General features: G+C 49.7%; 1 protein-coding gene across 1 annotated transcript in view; it reads right to left on the bottom strand.

Annotated features, from left to right (window-relative positions):
• Positions 1-14,859, bottom strand: part of RyR (Ryanodine receptor) — a 1,185,515-nt gene that overhangs the window by 224,111 nt on the left and 946,545 nt on the right. The window contains 6 exon segments of the mRNA XM_077638630.1: positions 11,602-11,678; positions 11,838-11,895; positions 13,108-13,211; positions 13,829-13,908; positions 13,978-14,043; positions 14,524-14,594. Coding sequence (XP_077494756.1) covers positions 11,602-11,678; positions 11,838-11,895; positions 13,108-13,211; positions 13,829-13,908; positions 13,978-14,043; positions 14,524-14,594 — 456 coding nt within the window.

Raw genomic sequence — 14,859 nt, 5'->3', positions numbered from 1 at the left:
AAAAGCTGCAAAGAAGGCAGCTTGACTGGCTCAAAGTTCCGTTTACAATGGCAGTAACAGGGCAGGAGGGAAACTAGTTAACTTGTTAAACAGAAACGAAAAAGAATGAAAAGCCAAAGGCAAAATTCATATAACAATAAAAATATGCAAAAATCCATGAAAACAGTATAAACGAAAGAAAAAAGCACAAGTACAACTGTACGCAGTCTTGAGCGCAAAAAACAGTTCATACAGATTTCTCGTGGAACAAGTAAACTCATCGATATTACATCTAGAAAGGTCATTCAGTAAACTAGGCAGCCGGTGGCGTAACATTTGCTGGGCGTAATTACTACATAGGTGAGGAACACAGCAAGCCTCGGGAGCTCGAGTTGTGTAAGGGGCTGTGCGTTGTGCGACATTGGCGAGAGAGCTGAAAACGGCAATATTATTTACATCTCCTTTTTAAACTGACAAAAAGTATGGTGGAGCTGCCATAAAAAAAACGTAAACCAATAAGCTCCTGCCTGTGTCACTACGTATAACAGGCTTATCTGTAAACTGACAGTAAGCGGTGGTTTATTGAGGCAGACAATTTTAGAGTTCTGAGCGCACTGAACACAGGAGCGGAATGAAAATCGGGAGGCTTATTGCATATGACACGGAGGACTTTCTTCCGAAAAACAAACAGCTTATGAATGCATGTATTTGAAGTTGTCCCCCATTCACGTTGTGACGACCCCCCATAATGCGCAGGTCCACATGGGACGGAGAGGCAAAGAGACACCGTATGGCTCAGTTTAAACAAACAGATATCTTCAATGATTATACATCAGAGGCTGGGGTGTCCGAGCTTACGTGCCGACGACTTCATGGGGACGATAGAGGGGCTCCGGAGTTGAGCTCGAACGGTTGCTGGCAGAAGCTGCACGCCGTCGGGCTTCGGCGCTGAAGGGCCCCTTGGCGAACGATGTCGTCCTGAGCGTGCTCTCTTCCGTACTCCTTGTCGATTTTTATACCCTCTTATCCCCACATTCCCTAGGGTGAGGACGCCCACGCCGGAGTGGGAGGGGCCTAGGGATTCCCTTCGGCGCACAAACACACCACCGCACTTATGGTCTCGCCCCCGTCACGTGTTGAGTCCGAGGGAAAGAAGGTTGTCGTCGAGGTAGCTTCGGCGGTGGTAGACGGTCTCTGGCCCGCTGACGGTTCCCGCGGGTCACCGACCTCCGTTCTCCATCAAATGACACTCGCCACTCAAGGCCGGAACGCGAAGTCACTAAAAGGCCGGGAAAGTGGTCCCTTGTCCTGGGATGTGCTCGGGAGGGTTGGTGATGATGCCCGCCGTCTTGTCACGGGGCCAGGCCCGCCGAAACGAGACCCCTTTGTCCCCGGCACGGTCACGGCAATTGGGGAAGATAACGCCCGTCTCCCCGCGGCGGCGGCGGCGGCGGCGTTCGACACGTGCCGACACTATGGAAAGGGGGTCCGGTTGTGCTTAAACCCCTTCGTTTTGGTCGTTCACTCTCAACGAGTATGGCTCGGTAATTGGACGCAGCTGTCACCTGGGTCTTTTCCGTGCGGTCCATGGCGGCAGGCCCGAAAGCAATCCCACTCAAGTTGCTTGAAGCCATATACAGTAGAAACATGTGTGCTGGCTGCTTCCAAAACGAGACCGGGTGTCGCCGATCTCCTCTCTTCCAGCTGAATTGTTTTCCCTTGAGTGCTTTCGCCGCCACTGGGGGCTCCGTCTACGCCGCGCCGTCGAACGCGGACCCTCGTAGCACACACAAGGAACGTCACACTCGCTCACTCCAGAAGAATGTTCTCCGAACATTTGAGTCCATGCAGCTTCCCGTCGCTTTCTGAATCGCCTCGCACAGTGCGTCCGACAAAACACCACTGCACAATACCATATGCCTCAGCTGTCATAACTGGCGTCTCCAGGGGCAGCACTGATCTTCTTTTACAGATAAACATGAAACTCAGCACCCAAGCCTCTCCTTTCTAGTCCAAACTGGACGAAATAAATTTACCACAGTTACAAAGGAGCTCCCACTTCTAGCACGATCACGGCACAGACAAAAATATAGATAACGAAAGGAAGTAGGGCAGGTTCTGCATGCGCTCCACATGCTCTCCTGTGAAGGTGTTACTTAATGACAGAAAGGTTTAACTACCAACTCCGATATCTTAAAACATAAGCACACAGCAATGTTATGAGCTGCGGCATTACACAATTCTAACCAGTTCACAACTCCGCTCTGTTTACGCCATTAGTCCGACTTAGCTTTCCGATTTCGCAGCGGATATCGTTCTTCATGAGTCATACCAAGTAAGTCTGTGGCCTTTTGTCTGCTTTGAGACTCGCGAAGGCTCGTGGCAGGAGCCTCTCCTGGCGTTATCTGCGCGGCAACCTCGCGCGCTTCTTCTTCTTCTGGCAATGCATGAAGTAAATACGATGACATTCCGGCCGTCACCTCTGGAGCCTGCCGAACAAATGCAGGAGAGGGCGTTTCTTGCGAACTATCTGCGCGCTCCGCTTCACTTCTGTCCCCATCAAAATCCGCGCTTTCCCTTTCCTCATTTCGTGAATACTGAACCGGTGCCGACTTGAGGCGATTTGCGTGTATCCTTATCAAGCGCCGGTTCACGTCTGGACTCTGAAGTTTGCCGGAGAAAGCTTCTCGACAACCTCGCACGGTCCTCTCCACTTCGTCTGGAACTTACGAGCTAGCCCAATCTGCCTTTGGCAGTTTTCAATGTACACGCTGTCCCCCACATCAAACGGCGCGTCTCTAGCACTGCGATCGTGCACCTCCTTCCTGCGCTTCGCCGCTTTCTTTAAGGCCTCCTTTGCGATGTCCCTCGCCACTTGCAAGCGCGATTCTAGCTCAACTTTATAGTCGTCCAGTGAAGCGTATGGGACACGACGGGGGCCCTCTGGCACTTCACTAGGCAGGTCCGGGTCTCGGCCGTAGAGAAGAAAGAATGGCGATTCGCCCGTGCTCTCGTGTGCTGCGGAATTGTAGGCAAATATTGCATACGGGAGCCACAAGTCCCAGTCCCGCTGGTCGCGCGAAACAAAATGCGACAGGAACCCGGCCACGGTTTGGTTCAGTCGTTCCACCGCGCCGTTGCAAGCCGGATGGTACGGTGTTGTCTGCTTCTTAGCGATCTTAAGCAGCTCGCAAACTCTCCTCATTAGCTGTGACACGAAGTTAGTTCCCCGATCTGTCAAGAGTTGCCTCGGGGGTCCATGTGTGAGCATGATCTGTTCGACAAATGCTCTTGCAACCGTGTATGCCTTCTGATCTGGGAGTGCTACCGCTTCCGCGTATTTTGAAAGGTGATCGACAAATACTAAAATGTACCTGTTTCCGGAAGTGGTCGTGGCTAGTGGGCCCATTATGTCCATACCTGTCCGCTCGAAGGGAGCCGAAACCTCAGGGAACGGCTGAATTGGAGCTGGTCTTCGTCCCTTGGGTGTTTTTCTTTCGAGACAGGAATGACACTTCGCACAGTAGTCTCTAACATCCTGTCGCATGCCACTCCAAAAGTACAAACGCTCGACACGCCTGCGTGTCTTCGCTACGCCAAAATGACCGGCGCATGGCGCATCGTGAAACGCGCGAAGAACCCTTTCTGTCCACGACCGAGGTATGACGACTCTCTCCCAAGCGGTTTTCTCTGGTCTCCCTTTCCTGGTTGGCCTCGTGCGCCGACACAGGGTGCCGTCTTTGCCAATGAAATAACCTAGCTGTTCGGGGTGAGACGGTGCGCCCTCTAAGCTTTCGATTATTCGCTTCAGGTCAGGATCTTTGCACTGCTCTGTGCGTAATTCGGCGGGGTCGACTACGGGGACAAACTCGTCTATAGCTGCCACGGCAGCTGTGCGGCTGAGTGCATCAGCATTCAGATGTGCCTTTCCTGACTTGTGCTCCACTTCAAAGCAGTATTCCTGCAGGTGTAGATTCCATCTAGCGAGTCGCGAGCTAGGGTCCCTGACACTCATCACCCATTTCTGAGGATGGCAGTCTGTGCCTAGCTTGAATTTGCGGCCGTGAAGGTAGCATCTGAAGTGCTTTACTGCCCAGACAACGGCGAGGCACTCCCTTTCCGTAGCTCCGTACTTTTGCTCTGTGGGGCTCAGCTGTCGGCTAGCAAAAGCAACGGGATGTTCTTTGCCCTCGATAACCTGAGACAGCATGGCACCAACTGCGAACTTTGACGCATCTGTGGCCATAACGAAGGGCAAATTAAAATCCGGGTGGCGCAACAGCGGTGCACTCATTAGCTTCCTTTTCAGGGCCCCAAAAGCATCCTCCGCGTTCTCGTCCCAGCGAAAGGCGACATTTTTGGCTGTTAAGGCGGTGAGCGGCTTAGCGAGCTTGGCGAACCCCTCTATGTGCCTTGGGTAGTAACCGATCAGGCCGAGAAACTGCCGGACCTGGCGGACGCTAGTCGGGGATGGAAAATCCGAGACACACCTTAGTTTCTCAGGGTCCGGTCACACGCCGTCACCTGAAACAACGTGCCCGAGGTATTTCACGTCGTTTTTGAGGAATTGGCACTTAGAAGGCTTCAGCTTGAGACCCGCTCCTCTTAGTCGCACCAAAACCTGCTCAATATCGCGCAAATGGTTCTCAAAACTGTCACTGTATATGATTATGTCATCCATATACACGAAGCACAGCCTCCCCAGAACACCTGCCAGGATAACATCAGCGGTTCTCTGCCAGACAGCAGGGCTGCCGGCCAGACCCATCGGCATTCTTTTCCATTCATAGTGCCCTGAGGGCGTGTTGAACGCCGTTTTCTCGGCATCTGCCGGATCCATTGCTATCTGCCAGAATCCCGCCGCCATGTCCACTACCGTGAAGTACCTGGCAGAGCCCAGCTGAGAAAGCGTCTCCTGTATATTGGGGATGGGGTATGGATCGATGCGAGTTACGGCATTTAGTTTGCGGTAGTCCACTACCCATCGATACGAGCCATCTGGCTTTTCCACCAATAGTGCTGGTGCTCCCCTGGGTGACTTTGAGTGTTCGACAATGCCGTGATCAATCAGGTCCTGCACCTGCCGCGCCATCTCCTCACGTTGGGAGTAAGGAATCCTGTACGCACGTTGGTAAACGGGCGGTAAAGTGCCGGTTTCTATCCTGTGCTTTATAACGCCACAGCAGCCCAAATCCAGGTTGGACGCGGCGAATACCTCCGCGTAGTCGTTCAGCAAACCAGCCAGAGCCTCCGATCTCCCTGGATTTTACGTGAGAAAGATCGAACGACGCCTTTGGAGCAGCCGAAGGACTAGCATGCTCTACAGTTGCGAGTAGCGTATCGGTGGGCTCACGTTTCTCTATCGCAGAGGTGAAGAAAGCCAGTGTTTTGTTCTTGGGAAGGCTCAGCGGCTGCTGGCTACAGTTAACCACCCGTAGGGGCACTCTGTGGGCGTCATTAACTGTCACGAGGCACGCGGCTGCCTTCAGGCCATTGCTGAGAGAGTCGACCGGCTCAAGCACTCCCACGGCGCCGCTCTCTACATCTGAAGGCACACACGCGTACAAAATGTGCTCCGACCAAGGAAGGACGACCGCCTCATCGACCAGCCTGACGGCAACCCGCGAAGATACCTTCTCCAATGATCCCACTGTTTGACGGGTGTCAATATCAGTAATGCGAATCTCAGCCCCTCTTCTGTTCAAAAACGGAACTTTTGAGCCACCCGCATTAACCTCTTCCTCAGAGAATGAGACTACTACCTTCCCTTTTCTCAAAAAATCCTGCCCTAATATACCTGACACTCCGTTTGGCAGAGACACAGTGTCCGGGCATACGTAGCAGGGGTGCTCCAATGCAATTCCGCCGAGAGAGAAGTATAACCGGTAGAGTCCACTTATGCCAAGAGGATCCGCCGTTATGCGTACAAATTTGGTTGCCATACTACCAGACGCTTCCAACACCTCGCGGTCCCCCTTCCTTCGAAGCGTGTTAAAACTGCTCTCCTTAAGCAATGTCACCTTTGACCCCGTATCTATCAACAATTCCATGCAACAACCATTTAACTTGCAACGCACAACAGGGCATGCCTCGTCGGCCACACAAACCACCACCACCTCATCATCCACTGCTCCCTCCCCACGCTCCTCCGGATGGGGAGGACTATCTAGTTTTTTGTCTCGGTATCTGGAGCCCCGCTGTAGGCTTGCTTAGGGCGTGTCTCGCCTGCTTCTCTTTGTGGCTCCCCACGGCGCACGTTTTGGCAGAACCTGGCGATGTGTCCGCGACCCTGGCAAGCGAAGCATACGATTTCTTCAAAATCTCGCATACCGTGCCTGTAGCTTTGTGGCGGTCTCCGGTTTCCAGCGAATGGGCGCTGTTGAGCGCGCGCTTCAACCTAGCGTTCCACCTGCTGAGATAGCAGCTGTTCTAAGCGATCTAACCGCTCTGTCAAGAGAGCAGCCTCAGGGTTGAGCACCGCTCTCTCTATGACGCGTACTCTCGCTGCGGCTGTCGTTAACGCCTCATTTCGTTCCTCATCCAATGCGGCCGCCACGGCTTGGTCGAAATTGCTCGGCTTGCACGAGAGCACAAACCGGCGCACGGGGTCTTGCAGACCAGCCACGAACAAAGCGGTCATTTCGTCTTTAAGTAGATCCTCCGCGTATTTCTTCTTTAGCTGGTTTCCTTCCTCCTCCCTGCTTAACGTATCGCGTGCTAGGCGCTGAAGCCGCGACGCAAACGTTCGCACGTCCTCCCCTACCATCTGTCCGGCGTCACGGAACCTCTGTACCCGCACGTGATGTGGTTCAGTGTCGAAATGCTCAAACGCGAGCTTCTTAAATTCCGCAAATGATTTTGTGGATTTTACTTTTTCGTCTCGCCATGCAAAATCATGAGCAGCTCCTGCCATCTTACACCTCGCCATTCCCAGCATTTGAGCATCGGACTACCCCCCATTTTCCCAATCTAGCATGGAAAAGAAATCGCAGATTGGAACCCCTGTCTTATCTCCCGTAAACGTCGGAATGGCGCTTCCTAATGCCAGCATGCTTGATCTGAGCGACGGCTGTGGAGTGGGAGCTCCCTCAGATACAGACTTTTTTTTTCGCTCAAGCCCTCCGGTGCCTCAAGCCTCTCAAATGGGGGTAAAAGTCCCACAATCAGTCCCGTGATTCCCTTTTGATTACAATTTTGAAGTCATGAATGTCGCAGCATTCCGAGGACATTTGCTTTTGAGACCCCACTCCTGACACCAGTGTGACGACCCCCCATAATGCGCAGGTCCGCACGGGACGGAGAGGCAAAGAGACACCGTATGGCTCAGTTTAAACAAACAGATATATTCAATGTTTATACATCAGAGGCTGGGGTGTCCGAGCTTACGTGCCGACGACTTCATGGGGACGATGGAGGGGCTCCGGAGTTGAGCTCGAACGGTTGCTGGCAGAAGCTGCACGCCGTCGGGCTTCGGCGCTGAGGGCCCTCTTGGCGAACGATGTCGTCCTGAGCGTTCTCTCTTCCGTACTCCTTGTCGATTTTTATATCCTCTTATCCCCACATTCCCTAGGGTGAGGACGCCCACGCCGGAGTGGGAGGGGCCTAGGGCTTCCACTTCGGCGCACAAACACACCCCCGCACTTATGGTCTCGCCCCCGTCACGTGTTGAGTCCGAAGGAAAGAAGGTTGTCGTCGAGGTAGCGTCGGCGGTGGTAGACGGTCTCTGGCCCGTTGACGGTTCCCGCTGGTCACCGACCTCCGTTCTCCATCAAATGGCACTCGCCACTCAAGGCCGGAACGCGAGGTCACTAAAAGGCCGGGAAAGTGGTCCCTTGTCCTGGGATGTGCTCGGGAGGGTTGGTGATGATGCCCGCCGTCTTGTCACGGGGCCAGGCCCGCCGAAACGAGGCCCCTTTGTCCCCGGCACGGTCACGGCCATTGGGGAAGATAACGCCCGTCTCCCCGCGGCCGCGGCGCCGGCGTTCGACACGTGCCGACACTATGGAAAGGGGGTCCGGTTGTGCTTAAACCCCTTCGTTTTGGTCGTTCACTCTCAACGAGTATGGCTCGGTAATTGGACGCAGCTGTCACCTGGGTCTTTTCCGTGCGGTCCATGGCGGCAGGCCCGAAAGCAATCCCACTCAAGTTGCTTGCAGCCATATACAGTAGAAACATGTGTGCTGGCTGCTTCCAAAACGAGACCGGCTGTCGCCGATCTCCTCTCGTCCAGCTGAATTGTTTTCCCTTGAGTGCTTTCGCCGCCACTGGGGGCTCCGTCTACGCCGCGCCGTCGAACGCGGACCCTCGTAGCACACACAAGGAACGTCACAACGTTCATAGTATTACAGCGCAACAGCACATAGGCAAAGAAAAGAAGACGGAAAAGAAGGACGAACACAGCGCTGTGGTCGTCCTTCTTCTTTTCCGTCTTCTTTTCTTTGGCTTGTGCCGTTGCGCTGATATACTATGAACGTGAATCAAGAATACCAACTAGCCCAAGAACTGACTCTACTGTTGTCCCCCGTGCAAACACGGTGGCACGACGGGCGAGTTGGTGATACATACTTCTGGGAAAATGTGCGTGTGCATCATCTGCAAGCGAAAAATGTTCTTTTTGTGTGTGTGCGTGCGCTCGTTCTTTCTGTCGGACCTTGCTTTGCATGTGCGCTCTGCTCTCTTGTCTCGGCAGCCATCGTGAAACTTGTTTTCCACGCGCTCTTGTGCTTTTTAGAGAGAGCAGGTGTTGTATGGGGCGCTAAGCAAAAGGGTCAAAATAGCTTCGTTCTCATCAAGCCTAATTTTGTGTGGAGTGAATAACCATCTGATATACGAAGTGAAAACTGAAATTAAAGGTTTCCTTCGAAGAAAACTGTGGCACGGATGCGCTTTGTATTTTTCCTTCATGTCTTCAAATTATGCTTGCTCAGCTTGCTCTGCTTGGTTCCGCCGTGTTTGTTACTTTTTTAAATCTTTTTCTGTCGTGTTTCACTGACTATAGCGCTAGGCTGCTTACCCCAAGGTTGTAGATCAAATCTCTGCGCGAAATATGAAACCACACTTCACGTTGTCGGTGCACGTTGATGAACCCCATTCAGTTGAAGTTAAGAGAGATTTTACACAGGCGTACGGCTGACACGGCCCATACGGTCATGCACTGCCATTTCTACCCTTGTCGCCCTTTCCTAGCCGCTTCTGCCGTAGGTCGTAGTTTCCGTAAATGGAATATTTACTATACAGATATCTACAAAATCTTTCTTAATCCGGAGCCCTCCAATACGGTGTTGCTCACACTCTACATACAGGCTTGGGATGTTAAACTCACAAACCACTAACGCGCTACAGGTTTGCATGTCAATGGGGCATGTAACACCAGTGGGCGGCTGCTCGAGGTCTGTAATCTATAGAGTCGCACTGCTATTACGTGTGTATGCCGCACAACTAGTTCATATGTGGAATGGCGTCTGCTGCCTTCATGGTTGCACATGCTGCCAATTTACTCATTTGGCCGAGTAAGGGCACATATATTAAGAACGCGCCAATGCACTCTCCTGTTGCCGCAAGCGAATGGTCATAACTATTATTTTCTAATCACGACTGTGGTGCACGATACTGCACAGATAGTTCCCCTGCATTTAATGAGCTCTACCTTCTGCGTAGATTTCTGCAGACAGCAGGCAGGCCTGTAAATGAATGCTATATTTGAGTGAAGCTTGACGCTTCCAACCTTTACGCAACCACGGCGCCACTTTGGTCATCGCTAAAACTGTCCAGCGATGAACATAATCGGCGTATTGTGCAGCCGTTGGGCATCTGATGGCACCCGTACCTCCTTGAGGAGACAAGCGCAACTGGCGCGAGCAGCACAAGAAAATACAAATCGCCACAATGGTGTAGTGCTTATCAACACCTTGGATTTCCGCCACTAGGGGAGGAGCGCGGCTCTGTCGTAGCACACCAAACTTTAGGCTGGGGTCCTTATTGATTTCGTTATAGCACCGTCACGTGTGCAGATCATCTGAGGCGGGTGCTGTAACCACCATGAACGCATCAGCCTACTGATATGAGCCGTCGAGCCATGCCAGCAGCTGACTGCTCACTCAGAGCGCAAATGCGGTAGACAGGTGGGATTTTTTGTATTTTGCGGGCTACTAAACAGCTGGGAAAAAAAAGACCCACGTGAGGCTTACCCTATCGCAAAACATGGTATCGGGTTTCTTGAGATGCTCTCCAACTTTCTGAATCGCATATCACGCATTTACTCGATTATAATGCTTCCTCGGTTTTAATGCATATCTGTTTTTCAAGGTCAGAAAAAAAGTACAATGGCTGCAATTGTAGCGTGCACCAGATTTTCATTCTTCGATAAAGAAATTAATCTTTGCACTTGGAACGTCCAACCTTTTTCTTTCAACCAAGCTAATGAAGAATACCATGCCACCTCCTCAATCGCCCTTCTGGTAGACGTCTGTTCTCGTCTGAAATTAAAATCTATTCCTTTTGACAAAATTCACAATCAAGCACCTGCTTGTTTTGAACTCCGTCCACATTAGGCCTTCCTGCCTCATCAGGTGCATCCGCCAATCACGCACCTAAGTTTAAGGGTTACCAATACACGAGAGCCCGCCTGATTGTCACTTGCCTCTATACACAAGAACATCTTATATTGAAGAGTTAGCTTTTTGTGGCTCGTTCCTTTGTGCCCTCTTCGTCGTCTGCAGTGCAGACCTTGGCAGCGTGCCAAGATGCTATGCTTCGATATATAATGGCGTGTTCATCTATTGACAGGAGCTCCAGCGGAAGTGGCGGTGGTGCTCGGCGCACTTGGCAGAGCTCCAAGACGCTGTAGCTGTAAGCCTTGTACGGGAGCTCTGGTGGCGGTTGCACACTCGGCATCGGGCTGCCCGACTGCATCGGAGTGTGCTTTGAAAGTCTCTGCACACAAGGCAGCCTCTTTTTTTTTCAACTTGCCGTCTTAGTGACCGCAGTGCATCTTTGAAACCGTTTCCGTGTTGGCTCTCAAGTTCAGGTCGACGCCCTGCTTATGGGACACTTCGGATGCTCCTGAGTCCTATTCATGATTGCGGAAGGCTAGGTAGGCAATATCGATATTTGCGAGCTTTGGAATAGGGGCTGGGGGCATCGCATAAGGGCAATAGCGAGGCACCATTGTATATGCGCACAAAATTATCCCAGGGACATTTCTGGGGTGCGAGCAATATCAAGGTGCCATTTTGTGATGCCTGATGACAATAGAGTGTTGTTGCAAGGTTATTTTCATTTTTGCTCTCGATTCTTATGCGCATGTGATTTTTAGGCAGTTTTCTTCAGAAAAGAAAGGTGCGAGTTTGAAATGAGTATTAAGAGACTGTCAAAAGTTAGTTTCGTAACTAAGATAATTAATACTAATGAATAAATTAGCTAGCACAAAGCAAAACAAATGCCAGGTGTACAAGGCAACTGAGAACAACTTTAACCGGTTTATCTCCTATAGAGCTTGCATCTTATTTTTTAGTTCTTGAATCAAGCTAGCTGGAATGCCCTGCATTAAGTTAAATTGCAGCAGATGACACTCAAAATCACATCACTTTGAATGAAAGTCAGCAAATATTTCTTTTTGCTCACCCATAATTTCAATGCGACCAAGGAACTGCTCAAAGTAGTTGAGCACGCTGCTGGCTGTCTCCAGGAAACGTTGCAGCCTGTTGGGAGACACAATGTCGCTTCAATTAGGTTTCCCGAACCTTTCACATACATAGTTCTCGTCTTCTCTTTCCAGTAACAATGTTCACTGCTGGCACAAAAGAATAGTGATTTGTCATAGGCAGACAGAGGTAGCTAGTGACCGTCTTTCTGCTCACCTGGGATCGTTGGGCATGTGCTCCGAAAGATTGGTCAGCAAAACAGCCAAGTTGAAGCCTGGAATAGATTCCCTCTCTCGTCATATGCACACAGTTCCAGAGCCATAAAAACATAAAACTGTGATCTTACTCTTGCTTCATGGGCCAGTGCTCAACGACTTCGTTTTACAGAAAAGGGCAACAGACTTGGGTTTCGAACATCCAATTAAGTTTTTACTTGGGCATTACCTCAATCACTTCCAATGTCAAGCGCGACCTAAAAACCACAAGCCAATATAGCGATACACTGTAAGAAGCCTCAGCTTGAGGGGCAGATGTCAGAAAAGTTTTGAGTATTTGCATCATAAAAGAAGTAGCTTCGGTTCAACTACTGCTGAACCTAGTTAGAGAGCGAAAGCTGTGATGTATCAGTATGCGTTCTGCACACTGGATAGGCAACGCGCCCACCCTGCCAGGTGAAGGTTAAATTAATGGTTGATCTCGAGAGGTTGTTCATTGGCACCCCATGAACGCTGCTGCTTATTGCTGCAGTGGCCTGTGCCTGCCACAACGTCAGCGCTAATTCATGCAGCCCACATCGCCCTCTCCTTACCATACCTACCTCAAAGCGTCGACTGCCCCAAAGAGCCAGTTATGTGCCTTTTTTCCCTCAGAATCATCGAAATCCAGAGCATCGTCAACGCTATGGTTCCATGGGTCTATAGCTTCAATGCCGCTTTGTTTCTGCTACAGCATTGTGAATGCCAACCCATGCAGCATGGCGCATATCCACATTGCACTCAGGCGCTCATTGTCCAAGGGGGAAAGTTGTGCGCCTTTCCTTTCCTTCGAAAAACTCAAGATTGGTTTCTAAAATTGATTTTGAAGAAAGGAAACCGTGCAGTAATTGTCTCACATATATTGGTGAACACCCGAACCAGTTTTGAGAAAAGGAAATGGCGTAGTAACTGTCTCACATATATCGGTGGACACCCAAACTTTAATGTAAGGGGTTTGACCTCTGGCTCACTTGCACCAAGAAATCGTTACCAGGTAGCATAGTGAAGCTTTCGCTTAAAATTAAGCAAAAATATGTACTCTGAAATACCAAACAGCTGAGAAATATTGAAATGGATAGATTTACCAATGATACAGATAGATAAGTAAGTAAGCCACATGAAATGCACTGAATTATCACCCCAGTGCAAAAAATATTTAGATGCTGAAGCACGCCTTTCAATTTCACGTTCTTTGAAAAGAAAGCAAAAGATAACTGCACTATAAATCTTACCGATATCCTTGGCTGGGTTGTGGAATCGCTCCGTGAATTCACGGTAATCAATTAAGTCATCCATGTTGGGCTCACAGCAGCTCATAAGGAAAGTAATTTCATCCCTAGGAAAAATAATGGCATCACAGCCAATCAAACAATGGCAACAGAAAAAGCAGCCAAGCTAAAAGCTGCAATAGTGCCCCTGTGATTTGTAATTGCCTGAAGCGGACCCAACTGACAAACATAAAACTTTTGCACCACATCAATATCCACAATGAATTGACTACTATGCTAATTTTACCATAATTACTCTAACACAATAGTTATTTCCAAAATTTTTTTTTCTCTTAAACTCTATCCTCGCGTTATGATTGAACAGCACTATTTGACTTCTCGGAAGAAGTGTTGCGGTGCAACCATTTTCTAGCACTTGCAACTTCGTTTCAGTTTCCGCAGTTTTTAGGTGTTGTGTTGGCAATGTGAGTGCCACGTAAGCCAAATCACAGTCCAACCAAAGTCAAAACCGGCCAAAACTTCATCCAACATCATCAAGAAAAGCTCCATATCGAATGACCTCGACGGCACTGGGAATGACATCATCGGAGAGGTCGACATCAAGGAGGAGGACTCAGTTTCCGAGAACTCGGCCTTCGAGAGTGAGGAACAGTAAATGTTTTCAAAAAGAGGGCGAGTGCTGGCCACGATCTCCAATAAAGGTAGGTGTCATAAAGAAACGTACGGATTGTAAATTTTCTGCTGCTCCATGGCCTTCTGGAAGTCCTTGGGTGTGATCCAGCCAGAATTCTTGGAGTCGATTTCCTAGAAAGCAGGCGTTGGTGAGTAAAAAAGACAATTGGCAGTTATCATTGTGAGATGTAGAAAGCACACCTGGAATGAACTTGATGAAGTGAGTTCCTTCAGCTTGAGGAACATGTCGAAGAACCTTAGGATGAGCTGCAAGGGCATGAGACAAAAATCACAATGAGGTAAGAGACAGCAGCTTGAAAATAATTGCACAACAAAGTGCTATAGTACTTAAAATGCATACTCGAGAGCTTTATTTTGCTGCCTGCCAGCAAACGAATAAATAACAATGCTGAGAACGGCTGCAGGCCAAAGTTTACTAAGCTCTACATTCGAAGAAAAAGAACCTAATTTCACACCAACTTTACTGACAGTCTGAAATCAGCCCCAATTCTGAGTGTAAAAATGACACAGTGCAAAATTAAATCTCAAGAAATGAGCCCCGGATGAAAAGAAAGTAAACTGTTTTATAAAAACCGTGTCCGAAAACTAATGGCAGTGGATTCCCAAACTAGACCATTGGGTCACAAAGCACTGTGCTGAAAAATGTCTGCTATCTCGCTGTTTTTAAAAACAGTATGAGGGTTGCACTATGCCTCACGAAAAGTGTCTCTCAGCAAGATTTCTCACCTCAACGTTTGAGGCGGATTCCACCAGTGTATCCACCATCTGCTTTCCGATGGTGCCATTCATCACATTTCCTGCACAGAAAGAGCAGAGGTTTGCTTGCAAAAACGATGTTTCCAGTCCTTTAGCAGCATTAATGCCCAAAATGCTCACTCGTTTGCATAGACTAGTGTCTCAAAACATCCTGCCATACACTGGCCCCAATAGAATATTCACTGATGCCATAAGCACAAAACACTAGAATTAATCAACAGATGAGCCAATCACAAAGTGAGCTATATATATTTGGCAATAAAAGTTGCTTAATTCAAAGTTAAAGTGACCAGGGGATATGTTCGA

Source organism: Amblyomma americanum, chromosome 9 (assembly GCF_052857255.1).
Source record: "Amblyomma americanum isolate KBUSLIRL-KWMA chromosome 9, ASM5285725v1, whole genome shotgun sequence".
In the NCBI taxonomy this organism is placed as follows: domain Eukaryota; kingdom Metazoa; phylum Arthropoda; class Arachnida; order Ixodida; family Ixodidae; genus Amblyomma; species Amblyomma americanum.
Note: the sequence above shows the minus strand (reverse complement) of the source record. Positions and strands in the feature narration are given on the sequence as shown.